The following is a 14,604-nucleotide window of genomic DNA, read 5'->3' on the forward strand; positions in this document are numbered from 1 at the left end:
CAAGACAACAGGGTTTATGACTCTTAAAGTGTCAAATAGTTTGGAAAAAGGGGAGATTGTTGATCAGATCTCAGTTGTGGATGTTTGGGTGTGTAAAAACAGGAGCTTTAATCCCGTCCACTGTACTGCAGCCGAAGTCTCGCGTGATTTTCGCGTCATGATTAAATCCACACTGTCTTCTCGCGATAGGTCCGCAGCGTTACCCCATTTTCCAGCTGTCCCTCAATCGGTCGGGATTTTAGAAGCACGGTTGAACCACCGGACTGGGATTTTGTAATAAACTAGCGCGTTTCAGGACCGGATAAAATCGTTATATGGTTACGTAAACACTCAACGAGCTACCCTGCGCAGTGCTAAGCTATGGAGACTAAATTATGAGGTAAGAGCGGAGGGATGTGGAAGAATGTCGTTAGCTTCCATGCTAGCTTGACTGGTACCCATCGGCTGAGCGATGGGACCCGGTTTACCGTAGTAGTGTCAGCTTATAAAGGCACATTTAGGCTACTCTACTATTGGCCTGATTAGCATAGGATGAGCAATAAAACCTGTGAAATGCGCTATCCAGGCAGCCCCAGTTAGCCGCTGTGCTAATGGGAAATCAGTGTTTGTGCACTGGCTGTGACCTAACGGTAACATTGACCAGTGTTAACCCGGAGTCCATGGATGGATGGATGGATGTTAGATCCAGTCCTTCTATGGCTGTATGTTGTTAGAACCTTCCTCTGCAAAAATTAGGCTTATCACATACACTTTTATAATAAATCAAGGGAAGGATTACTTTTATTACAGTAGCTCCAAGTAGGAATTACAGCAAAGTGACAAGAAACTCAAAAATCAGAAGGATTAAATATGAAATACGTATTAATACGAATAAGATTAAATACAAGTGTAAATATGCATGCAATACGAATCCATTGTTGGATTTAATTTCAACCGATTAGATAAATGATACTTGTTTAAAAAACCTCAGAGGATTTTTTATCAAACTTTTTTTTATGACAAATGTGAGTAAACTAGTTTTATTATTTGAGCTAAAATTAAACAATATATTGACTATTTTTATAGAAAGGTTTCATATGATGAGATTAACAATCTGAATGTTTTTAGGTAGTTTTTGGCGTAAAAATAATATTTCTTTATTACTATGATGTTAAGGTTATATTACAGTCACTTTATCAACTGGTTAGGTTTAGAGCTAAATCCTTCTTATTTAGTTTGGAGCAATTTTTGTTCTTTTATTTCTTTTTTTAATTTCTTGGAGTTTGGAGCAATTTTAGTGGCTGCAATGAAAGAAACTTTTTCCCAGAATACAATTACACCACATTTGTATTGTACGACAGCCTAAAAGGGCTGCATTAAAATAAAAATAAATTTGAGCACTACATGATTAAAGTCAATATTTCGAGAACAAAGTCATAATTTTATGAGAATTGTCGTAATTTTATTAGATTAAAGTCGTAATATTTCGAGAATAAAGTCGTAATTTTATTAGATTCAAGTCGTAATATTTCAAGATTAAAGTCGTAATATTTTGAGAACAAAGTCATAATTTTATTAGATTAATGTCGTAATATTTTGAGAATAGAGTCGTAATTTTATGAGAATAAGCCATATCTTTAAAAACTTGTAATGGTATAGCGTTCAGATTTTAATCTTGACATTTTATGACTAGTCTAATAAAATTACGATTTTGTGAAGATACAACTTCATTCTCAATGAATTAAAACTGAATTCTCATAAAATTACTACTTTATTCTCAAGAAATTACAACTTCATTCTCAAAATATTACGTCTTTAATCTTGTAGTGCCAAATTTTTTATTTGATTTTAATCTGGCCCTAATATGTCACCACAGAGAAACATCCAGGCTCCCTGCTGTGTGTGGTTTTGGCATTTTCAGGCTCTTAAAAACAGTGTCTATTGAAAATCGAGCCTTGTCCCAAACTTTGATCAGTGTTTCCTTTATTAGTCGTACAGTGATCACTTAGTAGGTGACCTGCTTGTTCAGCAGTGTGCAGAGTTCAAGGTGAGCTTATGTAATTTGTGATTTCATACAATACAATAAGCTCATTGGGGTTTTCCTCTCAAGAACAGAGTTAGTGTTAACACAAGCATTCCCAGTCCCTCCTGTCTGAGCTGTAAAGTGTATGAAGTCATTGGGGAAATCAACAAGGCTTCAGCCAGCGCAGCTTCTTTATCAAAGCCGTTAAACTGATGGACAATAAGCCGAAAGCTCTGATGTTGCTACACATGATCCTCATAACGTCACCATCCTGTCGCTGTGTGTGTCGTCTACCTGATTATGTATTATACGTGTGTCTACTTTTCCTTTTATTAGTTATTTATTTATTATTTACAGAATGCTGCTGGGGGCACAAATTTCACAACAGTAAAATCCTTGAATGATTTCACTTAGTTTGATTGTCAGTTTAACTCTATTCTTTATAATGTAACAGTTTTGTGTGATGTGACAGCACTGTGATAACATGGTGGTGTGTGTTGTGAGCTGATGGTGCGTAGTGTGTGTGAGTGTGGGGGTGAAAGAATGCTGCAGTTATTATTACCTTACCTGAACTCTCTTTGTGTATAGTTTAGTCACATTCAGAAATCATATAGTTGGTTTACTGTGAACCTGTACCAGATATAGACTTCGTCTCCCTGCAGTCCTCATATGACAGGTACAGAAGATTAATAATAATGGTCATTACTTTCACGAAAATTGCTTTAAATTTTGTTTTTTTTTTTTTTTTTTTTGTTGGTTTTTTGTCTTGTTTCTTTTTCGCGTTTTTATATTTGTTTTTATATTATCTAATTAATATCCTTGATTGCTCCTCTCACCGACTTCTGCAGCGTCAGTGCCACTGTCAGCGCTGCATGCTCTTTAAATATCCTGTGTACTGTTGTTCACATCACATCTCTACGTTCTCTCGGATTGCCCAGAATGCCTTTTCATGGGTCAGGGCAAGGTCGTCCTGGGAGAAGCATATACACGATGCGGCAATAAAGACTTTCCACCACCTTAGATTTAAGTGATAAATCACATCACTTACATCTCAGGTTTTCTCACTGTTATTATGAGTAATAGTGGCATTAAAACACTGACTTTCAGTCTCCAAGAACATGCTTGGATGATAAATAAAGCAGATAAGCTTTAAGTTATTCGCCAAGAACTTTAATTCTCTTTGTGTTTTAATTTGACTCTCTTCCAGCAGCTCAGTCAGTTTTAGGCCTGTACAATATTATTTAACGTATGAGTGAGGTCATTGTTGGGATGTCAAACCATGCTAAATAAATATTTTCATATTTTTAATTGATTTATTCTCTGAAGCAATAATAATAATTTATACAATTGCAATGTTTTATTTAAGTTAGTGCACATTCAGAGCCATAAATGCTATAGGACTAATTATTTGCATAATCATTTCTTACATTTCGTTTTCTTATTTTTGGTTTTGGCGAATAATTTTTTATTTCGGTGCATCCCTAACTTTTAGTATTACTTATAATATTGTTGGTAGATGTGGCATCAGATTTTCCGTTCAAATTTCCTAAATTTCTTTTCAGGGTTTAACAATTTTCATGTCATGTTTTGACTTTACAGGCTCTGTTTAACATCCTGAAATTGTATAAAACATGCTAAATAAAACAGCGTTAATATTAATAGTCAATTACTGTTAGTATTTTCATGCACAATCCCGTTAGATTATGTTAGCCACACTGCTAGCCCCTCAGCCACTCGTTTAACGGGACAAATCCCATTGAAATGTGCAATATGGTCCCAAAACAGTATTTGTGAAACCTAAGATTTTACGAAATCCCTCACAGCCGTTTGATTGTAAATGCTTCTGTTATGATGTGTCACCAGGTAAAATAATCACCAGTTCAGCTAATACACCAACCCTGTACTAGAACCTTTTCAGATTTGAATACAGTCAGAAAACCCTTGACTCATCACAACACATTACACATAATTTATTAAATATTGAATAATTTATGAATTTGTTCCATGTCATATATACATATAAAAAAGCTCTTTATGTGATTTTAATCACTGGATAACATGACTAGACTCACCGTAACACGTAGAAAGATTTTGATCAGGATTATCAGCGGAATTGAACATATGCCTGTTTTCTTACACTTTCTAGACATTTAATCACCCTTTTTCTGCTGGAAAAATAGCGTGTAAATGCATGATATTTTCCCAAAACATGCAGGTGAGGCATTTTGGCTTGATTTTAATTAAAAAGATTGAGGAAAAAAACTGGTCAGATTGATTTTTTCCCTATTTTCACAGCGTAAATTTTGTTTTTTTGTCCGTTTTCTACCAATCGTGAAAAATCAGAGGTGCTGCACTAAATTAACAAGAGACGTTTACTTTAAAAACACATTTCTGAAGTATGTTTCCTATAAATGCATTAAATGCACCAGTCTTATTATGTCGGGTAAATAACATGTAGCTTCACATTATGTAGCGTCACAGTGACTTCTGTGTTTGTGGCTTAAACAGCCGACATCTGCCATGATTCTCTCTGATGATGATGGACCAATACTCCAGTTACATCCCAGTGCTCTAATTATACAAACTAATCCCACCAACACAATGCAAGCACAAAGAGAAAAACAGTGTTAAGCTCTTAAGCACATGTTGATGACATGAGCTCATGTTATGTTATGTATGATAAGTATTTGTGATAATGGCCCAGGCCTTCACTTCACCTCATCATACGTGTGTGTGGGGTTTGGGGCATAATGAATGAATTTATTGGATCAAATGCTAATGTCTCTAACTGTGTTAAGTCCTGTCTGGTGTCACAATATTTAATAGATTCATCAGATCATCAGTTCAAATCCATCCAAGCCCAGACATGCAGAACTGCAGTTATAACTGCTTTCCAAGGTGTGTGTGTGCGCGTGCGTGCGCGTGCGTGCTAGGATAGGCTTGTGACTTGTAAACTGGAATAAAAACAAAACAAAAACCTTGAATCGTTTAGCTTTGATCAGACAAAGCTTGTTTACGTCAGGGATTCTCAAACTTGCCAGATGCCTTCAAGAAACTAACAATGTTTTTTTTAAACAATTTAAGCCAATTTTTTTTGCTTATTTTACGCTTTTTTTGCAACTACACCAAACTTGCCATATTTTAACCTAATTTCATCACTTTTTCTTGCCGAATTTTTGCTCTTTTTAAAGCATTTTTGCTACATTACTCCCATTTCTGCCACTTCTCCATCAAATTTCAATACCTTTTCTGCACATTTTTCCCACTTTCAAGACATTTTCGCTACTTATTTACCCTTTCCACTACTTTACCACCTAATGTTGCATATGTTGAACCATTTTTTGTCACTTTCAACCAAATTTCATGCTTATTTTTGCCAATTTAACCACATTCACGATTTGTCATGCCCATTATTTGCCAGTTTAATATAACTGTATTGACACTTGAACTTCTGTCCATTTTTGGCCACTCAAATTTGCAACTTTTAACCAATTTCTGTGGTTTTTAAAATCCTTTTTCACCACAGTTTCCACCATTTTTGGTGGAACAAGTTCATTTTATTAGCCATTTGCAGTATGAAAACACGCTCTTTGACTTGAGTTATGTGCTACTTAAATCATCTACTGTTAATGTCCTGCATGTTTCTCACTTACAACATTTTTGTTTGAATCCAAAATGTTTGACCTTTTGTTTCCAGTTCAGTGCAGTCATAGACATGAAGTGTTTCTGTTTGGTCGTCTCGGTATTGGGGGGGTCTTTGTTCCTGTGACCTAGTTAAAGCTGGCTACTTTGTTCTCCTGCTATGTTGAGAATGGGGCCTTTGTACACACACACACACATACACTGAAGTCCCCCCTCAATAGGCCAAGGACAGTTCAAAAAGTAAATTACATTTGAAGACATAGGCCAGGGTTTTCGCCAGCGCTGTTAAGAATAGGGGCCCCCGACATAGTAATTTTGATCCCCTACGAAGTGATGTTGCCCCCTATGGTGCGCTTTCAGCAGAGTAGGGGGATTTTTGTTGTTTTTTCCATTTTAATCGGTACTACAACAAAAAAAACAACTTTAGATTTACTTTACTATAAATTTCCAATTTTTCAGCTCCAGTGACGCATGTGCGCCACGCAATCTCCCTAAGCTGTGAAAAACCCTGTTGGCTGTGTTGGAAATGGCACACTCCGTACTATATACTCCAAACTCAATGAGTATTGTCTACTATTTATTATAAGTACGGTTTAGATGAGCGTTTGCACTGAAGTATACTTCCACGTTTTCCAAGATGCATTTTGAACCTATAACGACAGAAACCTAAATCACACTGAGGCTAAATATCTCTGTTGATTCTCCACCTTTGAAAGTTCTGTAAACATTTTAAGTGAGAAAGTGACCAAGTAGAATATCAATATGTGCTCTTTTGATTCATAAAACTTGCGGAAGCACATTTCCTGACGACAATTTGGAGATTTTCAGAGACCCTCCATTGTGCTACTGACTAAACTTCCGATTAATTTCAAAACAAGAGACATATTTACAAAAGTGCTAAAAAAAAAAAAAAAGAAGACACGAAGAGATGCTTTTATTTTGAAATGGGGATGTTTGATTTTTAGCTAACGGCGGTCCCAGGACCATTTTACATTCCGCTCGCAATGCATCATGAGGTGGTTGAGTATGACTAGTGTGCCCACTGTGCATACTTGAAAAATGTCCTGATATAGTATACATCTGGGTATTTCTCACATACTCAATCTTTTTCTACTATCTAATGTAAACGGTGCACTACATTCTAACTTTGATGTCAGACTTAGAATGAGTAGTATGTTATTATGACATGTCCAACACAGCCATGGTTTCCTCGTCCTCACTCTTCCAGTTTGTTATTCCAGGTGTTTTGTAAGACATGACCCATGAAACCCTTCAGCCTGACTGTTTGTATTCCAAGGTGAACAAAGTTGAAGCAGCTCTGACATATTTACACACCCTTGCCAAGTTTGTGTCATTCACAATGAGTGTCACTCGGCTATTATGGGTTGTCTGTTAGCCACAGCGTTAGTCCGGTCTGGATCTCATTAACATACCTTTCTGGCTGAGATATCACCCCCCCCCCCCCCCCCCACACACACACACACACACACACACACACACACACACACACACACACACACACACACACACACACACACACACACACACACACACACCTACATACATAAATAATTTCAATTCATAGCTCCAGTTGGATTGCCCTGAATAAAAGGGAGTCAAAAAGCCTCCAGTGGAGCTTTTCACTGGTCAGCACAGTTGAGGACTGACTGGTGTGTTGATTCCCAGTGCTCAGCTCCCGAGTGTGTTTGTTTGTATACGAGGGAGCGTTCGGGCAGCTTGCCCTGCTTCACTAGAGGTCTGCTGTTCCGCTAACACGCATTAGCATTGGCTGACACTCACTCAGGGCCTCTGAGGACAACTACCAGTACCAGTCCGAAACAGCAGACAGTAGAAATAGTTTTTGTTTCAAATGTCTTTAATAGATCTTTGAAACATGACATTTAACAAACAATTTGTCCAACGTGGATATGGCATCGGTTGCTTTTTTAAATGTAACAATGAATAATATAATAATGCATCAATTTTATATAGCGCTTATTTGGACACTCAAAGTCGCTTTACAGAATTAAGGGATTATTCTTTCACTCCACATTTAGTGGTGGTAAACTACTCTTGTAGCCACAGCTGCCCTGGGGCAGACTGACAGCACTGGGGTGACTGTCCCCCACTTTGGCACCTGGAATTCTCAGTGGTCTCCCATCCAACTACTAACCAGGACTAGACCTGCTTAGCTTCTGAGATCTAACAGGATCAGGCAATGACAGGCTGGTATGGCCACAAATGTTCACTGTTCTGTCCCTCCTAAATAAGTGAATAAAAACAGAGACATGAGGAATCGTTAACATAGGATTTGAAAAATGGATGTGTATTATTCATTATTTATTCATTATTATACTGAATAAATCTGACTAATGGGCAGTCGGTGTAGATTTGAACACTGTGTAAAATAATTATTTTTTCCAAAAGCGTTTGACTGATTTCAGTGACGGGACGAGTCTATTGCAAACTTCTTATGCATGTTATGATTTATAATATATTTGGATTTCTTACGATGCATGTTTTCATTTGTTGTCGATCAATGTTTTTTTTGGATTTTTTTAATGACATTTCTTCATTCTGCTCCTTTTCATTCAAAATGGAAGATTTCTATGTTGTAAATAAATTGTCTTGTTTTGTTGAATGAAATGAATAATAAAATTTAAAAAAGCTTCCTTCACTTTCCCCTTGTGTGCTTCACCTGTATAACGCTGTGACTCAGTTATTATTATTACTGCTTAACTGTGAAGTCCTCCTTTAGAAAGTATGCTACTCTTCCACTCACTTGTTCTTTTTTTATTTATTTTTTATTTCAGGTGTCGTTTCATTCGCAGCAGACTGAGTGAAGCATGGCACAGTTTCCAACCACATTCACTGGTAAGTCATACAGTGTTGTAGAAAAAAACAAACAATACAAAATGTGGTTGTATTTTTATTTTATTTAATCAAAAATATAAATTGGAGCAGTTTCATTTCCTGAGCTGACTAACAAAAGGCTCGTCAGAGTCTGAATATAGACCGTCTGCTTGAAAGAGTGTTGTTTTATGCTTTAATGATTAGATATTAGCATGTTATTTTTCTCCGTTGGAATAGACGTGTGTTGAAGTAATACTTGGAGCACGATCATCAGTTCACTGACCATTTTAAAGACAGTTGCTTCATGTCAGCTGCTTTTCTTTGGTCAAAAGTGAGTCAGCGTGAATCACAGGGTTACAGGCTCTGCTACAGGATGTACGTGTGCACTGGAATTTTTTTCGTCATGATGTTGAGCAACATGTGTGTCCAGATGTACGCAACACTCACATTTTCTGCGAATCAGAATAGCAGGAATTGTACTTTAGCTGTGAAACATTTAATTAGCCTTAAGTGGTATTTTCATCTCTATTTGACGGTTTTTAGATGTTCCAAAACTACAGATAATTGATTTCAATTTGTTAACAGATTTAATCTGGTTTTTGCCATTCAATTCTGAACTTAAAATTCCTAAAAAAGCGTAATTCGTGGGGAACCTTCTGACAGGAAATGAAACTGATGACAAACACATTCCAGTCATAGCTACTTTTTCTCCTCATGTGTGTCCTTTCTTTTTGTGTGTGTGTGTGTGTGTGTGTGTGTGTGTGTGTGTGTGTGTGCATGCGTGCGTGCGCGCGTGTGTGTGTGGTTTTCTTTCTGATCGGGTGTGGTAGGTCCAGACGTGTTTCTCATCTCGGTAGATGAGAGAGTCAAACATGATCAGCAGTTTCACAGCCTCTCTCCGACTGCAGGGGGTTTCATCACAGGTAACGGCTGCTCAGTTATCTCACAAGAGATAAAAAAAAAGGAAAATTAAAACCATTTTTTATCAAGTGTTAAAATCATAATGTATCCGTCTTGGATTCAGTCGTTAGATCACGATACAGTGTGCATCACCTCGGGACAAGTTTGCTAATCTTTTATATCTACTTGCATCAGCATAAGATTATTGTCTTGATTAGTATTTTTTTCTTTTCTTCTTCTTTGGTGGTTTTAGAGCAGAGGTTCTCAAACTTTTTTGGGGTATTCCCTAGGGCTGCACGATTATGGCCAAAATGATCATCACGATTATTTTGATCAGAATTCAAATCCCAGTGATAATCACAAAAAGATGGCCCAGGTGAGGCTTGAACCAGCAACCCTCTGACTACAAGCCCAGCGTCCTTAAGCACTAGGCTACCACTCCCCTTAAATATACACATCTTATGGATTACTATTGTAACAACACATCATCAGGAGCGTAAAACTAACCTGACAGTGAGCAGATGAACCTTCTTTGTGTATAGGCATTTTATTTAGTGTTAATGATCCTTATTGCCAATGGAAGAAAGGCATTTATGAAGATTGGCATGAAATTCATTCATTTTATTTCATTAATTGTTTGTTTAGAGCAAGGACAAGAAAAGAAAAACTAAAAGGAACAAAAAACCTTTTGTGTCCAAGGAAACCCCAACAGAGAAAACAATCAAAGATGTTTAGAATAATATATACGATCCTTTTACACTTAGAATTCCAATAATATGTTTGCTTGAAAAGGAGTGGGACAGAAGAACTTATTTAATCCCACCCTCATTTCTTAATTATACAATTTTCACCATATTCTAGAAATAAACAATCAAATACTAAACAGAAAAAATGACATATATTCAGTAACAAAAGATATACAAGAATACAATGCAAAATACCTACAATGGTAATAAATTCACATATAAAGACAAGACTCCTCCTATCATGTCTCCATACGCCACCAGGGGGCTGCGCCACACACTTTGAGAAGCACTGTATTAGTGTGTTCACAATTGTTTCTGTTTGTCAGGTGACCAGGCCAGAAACTTCTTCCTCCAATCAGGGCTGCCTCCACCTATCCTGGCACAGATATGGTAAGTCGCATGACCAATATTTGGACTGACCGTTCTCTGTCAGTGTTTTTAGAGAACTCCCATGTGTTCCCTCAGGGCTCTGGCGGACATGAACAGCGACGGTCGAATGGACATCCACGAATTCTCCATCGCCATGAAACTCATCAAACTAAAGCTCCAGGGTCACCCTCTGCCCCCAGTGCTTCCCCCCACTATGAAACAACCCCCACTGCCTTTACCTCCTCAGAGCGGCTTTGGTAAGAGCGACTGAGCTTTCTGATCATTTATCAGGTTTACGGTGGAGTCCAACTGTGGAGGTTCACACATAGTTTATTAGACCACCTGTCATAAAAAAGAGAAAACATAAATATTTTAAAAATCTTAAAAAAAGAAAAAACTAGTTTAAAACTAAAAATATATTACATGTATCATATCATATTATAATATATATGTATTTGGCAATTAACAAACTCAAACAACTAATACCCAAATGACATATTAATCAATAAATATTAATGTGCTTTACTATGTTTTCAGTTTTTTGTGAATCAGTAAATTTAAAAATTCATGGATAACTAAAATATTTCTGTTAAGGTTTCATTTATTCAGACAAATTTACTTTGATCCTGACATGTTTTTACTGTCAACTGCCAGTCTTCTTCAGAGGTGTCTGCTGATCACTTTGATGTGTCCTTGACAAATCGAGGACTTACTGGAAAAAAAAATTTAGCATTAAAAATGTCATTTTAGTTAAAGAGCTTCTACATATTGGTGTATAAGCCATTGCAGAAACATAAATAAAAGATTTTGGTAATAATTATTAATGCTGTTAATTTAGAGCAGCTGTGGCGTAAACCTTACATGGGGTGGTGGTTTAATAAATGTAATCTATGTACCTTAGCTTTTGTACTAGTTTTGGTTTGGTGATCACATAAAGTCATGTGATCTCAAAAGGGTTGGACCAGTACAATCACAGCCTAATGAATCATAAATAATACTGTCTTTGAATTAATTCATTAGTTTGGTGTTAAAATACAGATATTTATTTATCTTTGTGGCAAACTCGATTATACCGACATAAACCTTTTGACAGACGATGAATAATCTCTGAAAATGTGCTGAAAACATGGAAAAGCCTCCATTTTTAGCTGTAACTCACACTCCACATTGACTGTAATCTTGTAATCTCAGCTTTGTGTATAAACAAAGTGTCTGAGTTTCCATCTCTGTCACCAGGCTTGCCTCCCATGGCTCCCATTCCACCCTCTCTGCCCGTCGTGCCCCCCCTCCCACTGCCGCCTCTTCCAGTCGGGGTGTCTCCGCCTCTCATCTCGTCTGCACCGCCTTCTCTGCCGCAGCCCCTTGCCAACGGAGCTCCGCCCACCGGGATGATGCAGCCCATCTCAGGCTTCACCCACCAAGGTGAAGCATCAGCAGTGTTTAAACACACACACACACACACACACATACACACACACACACACACACACACACACACACACACACACACACACAATCACCTGCTTTCTGACGCACACATCAGCCATAACATAACACAGATGATCCCTTTATAGTCTCTCTATTTGTTGGTGGGATTTATTTAGCAGCTGTCATGTGATGCCTGCGTTATATTTGACACAATATAACTGTCCTTCATGTACTGGTGTCGAGGAACATTGTCTCCCTACTAGGGATGTAAATATATACTCTTATCTACAGTATGTTTCTTTAAGCCCGAATCGGTTTCAAACAGACACTATTCAAGTGGAAGGAGTTAAGTGCATCATTACATCCCAATCCTTGATTTGAGTTTGTTTTTTGTTTTTTAATCGAATTGTTGGTTGAGTGTATCCTTATACCTCTAGTGTCATGAGATAACTGTGTTGCATTTGACACAATTTAACTGTCCTACATGAACTGGTGTTAAGGAACATTGTCTCCCTACAACTCCTTTGTTTACTCGTTTACTGTCTTCCAGCTCCTCCCATCAACAAGCCGCCCTCGTTTAATCGACCCAATGCCAAGTTACAGAAGGGACCATCGTTTGACACGTCAGGGTATGTCACATGACTCCAAATATCTGCGTTAATAGTCAGTATGATGACCATGTTCTGAAAGCAGCATTCTGTTCTTCAGTTTGTGTTTAGTAACACACATGTTATCTGAAGATTGTGTATGTTTATGAAGTTCCTTCTCTTGACTCTTGATTCCAGTGTTCAGCCTCCCTCTGACTGGGCCGTCCCTCAGTCCTCCAGACTAAAGTACCGGCAGCTTTTTAACTCTCATGACAAGATGATGAGTGGACATCTCACAGGTCCTCCTCACACGTTTCCACATGTTACCATTTGTCATGTTTCTGTCGTGCTGGAACAGCTTTGAATTAGATCTGTTTCTGTTTCTGTTCCAGGTCCTCAGGCTCGTACCATCCTTATGCAGTCCAGTCTTCCTCAGACCCAGCTAGCCACGATATGGTCTGAGCATAGAATTCTAACTTAAACCATCTTTCAACTTTTCACCCTCTTTAAAAAATTAACATTTATTTCATCGTTTTTATCCTTCAGGAGTTTATCAGACATCGATCAGGATGGTAAACTCACAGCTGAGGAGTTCATCCTGGCCATGCACCTCATAGATATGGCCATGTCTGGGTTACCGCTCCCCCCTGTGTTACCCCCGGATTACCTGCCACCAACATTCAGGTTTATACTCGACTAACACCTCAGTTAACTACAGCACAAGCTTAAAATAACACACCAAAAAATTAATGCAGTTGCAGTTTTTTTTTTTTTTTTTTTTTGTGGTCCTTAATTTGAGTTTTTAGAAAAACACCAGATGAAACAAAAGTCCAGTTGTGTGCAAATTGTACAAGAAAGAGTTTGCCAATCACTGGAGCTCTTCTAGGCTAGTACCATTAGCACCTTAATGCTAAACATGTAGCAGTTTGCACGGACAACATTCTGCGTTCGAGCAGACCTTGTTGCCAGTCCATACTGATGATAGGGTTCAGAGCCAAAATTAATAAGTCATAGAGTGAGAATAGTCGACCACTCTCAGTGATAGGCGATGTGGGCGGGGCTACAAGCGCTGCTACAGATAGCATTGTCTGGCCCAACTTATGAACTGCTTTGTCGGAATACTATTTCAAACTAAATTTATCAGTTTCATCAGTCGCTCTGTTTATTTAATGTCGCAGATATTCTAACTATTTTGCACAGTTCAGTTTCCACTTCTCTGGAATGTTCTGTACTAATACACAAAAACAGATTTCTTTTAGAAAGTTTACAAAAAAAATCCAGAAAAGCATAAATATAGCTTACTTAAATTTAAGTTTGTGCTTTGTGAACAATTAAATCATAGTATTCTTTATTAGTAGTGAACATTATGTTAGCAATCAGTGATGGAAATAACACAATTTGACGTTTTTTGTTTTCATTGATTCAGTCATATACCAAAATCCATTTAAATTGAAAAAAGTTGCATCTCTTGTCAAATATTGTTATGCGATTAATTTAGATTGATCAAGATTTGTTATTTACAAAGTCTCTAATGAAAAAAATAATAGATAATGTTTATTTTAGCAGCAGTTTCACTGCAGATGAAACTGAATTGAAAACACTTTTTAACCTCTTTAATTAATGTGTTTACCAGGCGGGTACGAAGTGACAGCGTGCAGTCGGACCAGAAGAGTGTCCAGGAGGAGGCAGAGGAAGAAACCGAGAGCAACCAAGATAAGAAGCTACCAGGTGAGTTTTTGCTTTCATTCAGTCAACCAGTGTGTGGTTGACTGCAGACGACACAACTTTACATATATTGGCTTTTTTTTTTAATTTACCCATCTCTTTTGTCAATCAGTAAGCATGGCTCTAATTCGTTTTCTCTGTGCTCCCTGATTCTCCGCAGTGACGTTTGAGGACAAGAAGAGGGAAAACTTTGAGAGAGGGAACCTGGAGCTGGAGAAGAGACGTCAGGCTCTGCAGGAGCAGCAGAGGAAAGAACAGGAGAGGTTGGCTGCACTGGAGAGGGAGGAGCTGGAGAGAAAGGTACGATGGGGTTCTTCCCAGAAGAAGTTAGTGGATTAATTGTCTTTTGTTG

General features: G+C 37.7%; 1 protein-coding gene across 7 annotated transcripts in view; it reads left to right on the forward strand.

Annotated features, from left to right (window-relative positions):
- Nucleotides 1-209: 209 nt before the first annotated feature.
- The window catches only part of itsn1 (intersectin 1 (SH3 domain protein)), a 43,690-nt gene continuing 29,295 nt past the window's right edge, over nucleotides 210-14,604 (forward strand). For all 7 annotated transcript variants that reach the window (XM_028467818.1, XM_028467824.1, XM_028467823.1 and 4 more), the window contains exons 1-12: nucleotides 210-379; nucleotides 8,458-8,518; nucleotides 9,328-9,420; nucleotides 10,470-10,533; nucleotides 10,609-10,769; nucleotides 11,749-11,934; nucleotides 12,491-12,569; nucleotides 12,726-12,826; nucleotides 12,920-12,983; nucleotides 13,074-13,211; nucleotides 14,161-14,255; nucleotides 14,413-14,552. In XM_028467818.1, the coding sequence (XP_028323619.1) occupies nucleotides 8,491-8,518; nucleotides 9,328-9,420; nucleotides 10,470-10,533; nucleotides 10,609-10,769; nucleotides 11,749-11,934; nucleotides 12,491-12,569; nucleotides 12,726-12,826; nucleotides 12,920-12,983; nucleotides 13,074-13,211; nucleotides 14,161-14,255; nucleotides 14,413-14,552 (1,149 nt within the window). In that variant the 5' untranslated portion in view covers nucleotides 210-379; nucleotides 8,458-8,490. The remainder of the gene's footprint in view (nucleotides 380-8,457; nucleotides 8,519-9,327; nucleotides 9,421-10,469; nucleotides 10,534-10,608; nucleotides 10,770-11,748; nucleotides 11,935-12,490; nucleotides 12,570-12,725; nucleotides 12,827-12,919; nucleotides 12,984-13,073; nucleotides 13,212-14,160; nucleotides 14,256-14,412; nucleotides 14,553-14,604) is intronic.

Source organism: Gouania willdenowi, chromosome 15 (assembly GCF_900634775.1).
Source record: "Gouania willdenowi chromosome 15, fGouWil2.1, whole genome shotgun sequence".
Taxonomy (NCBI): Eukaryota; Metazoa; Chordata; class Actinopteri; order Blenniiformes; family Gobiesocidae; genus Gouania; species Gouania willdenowi.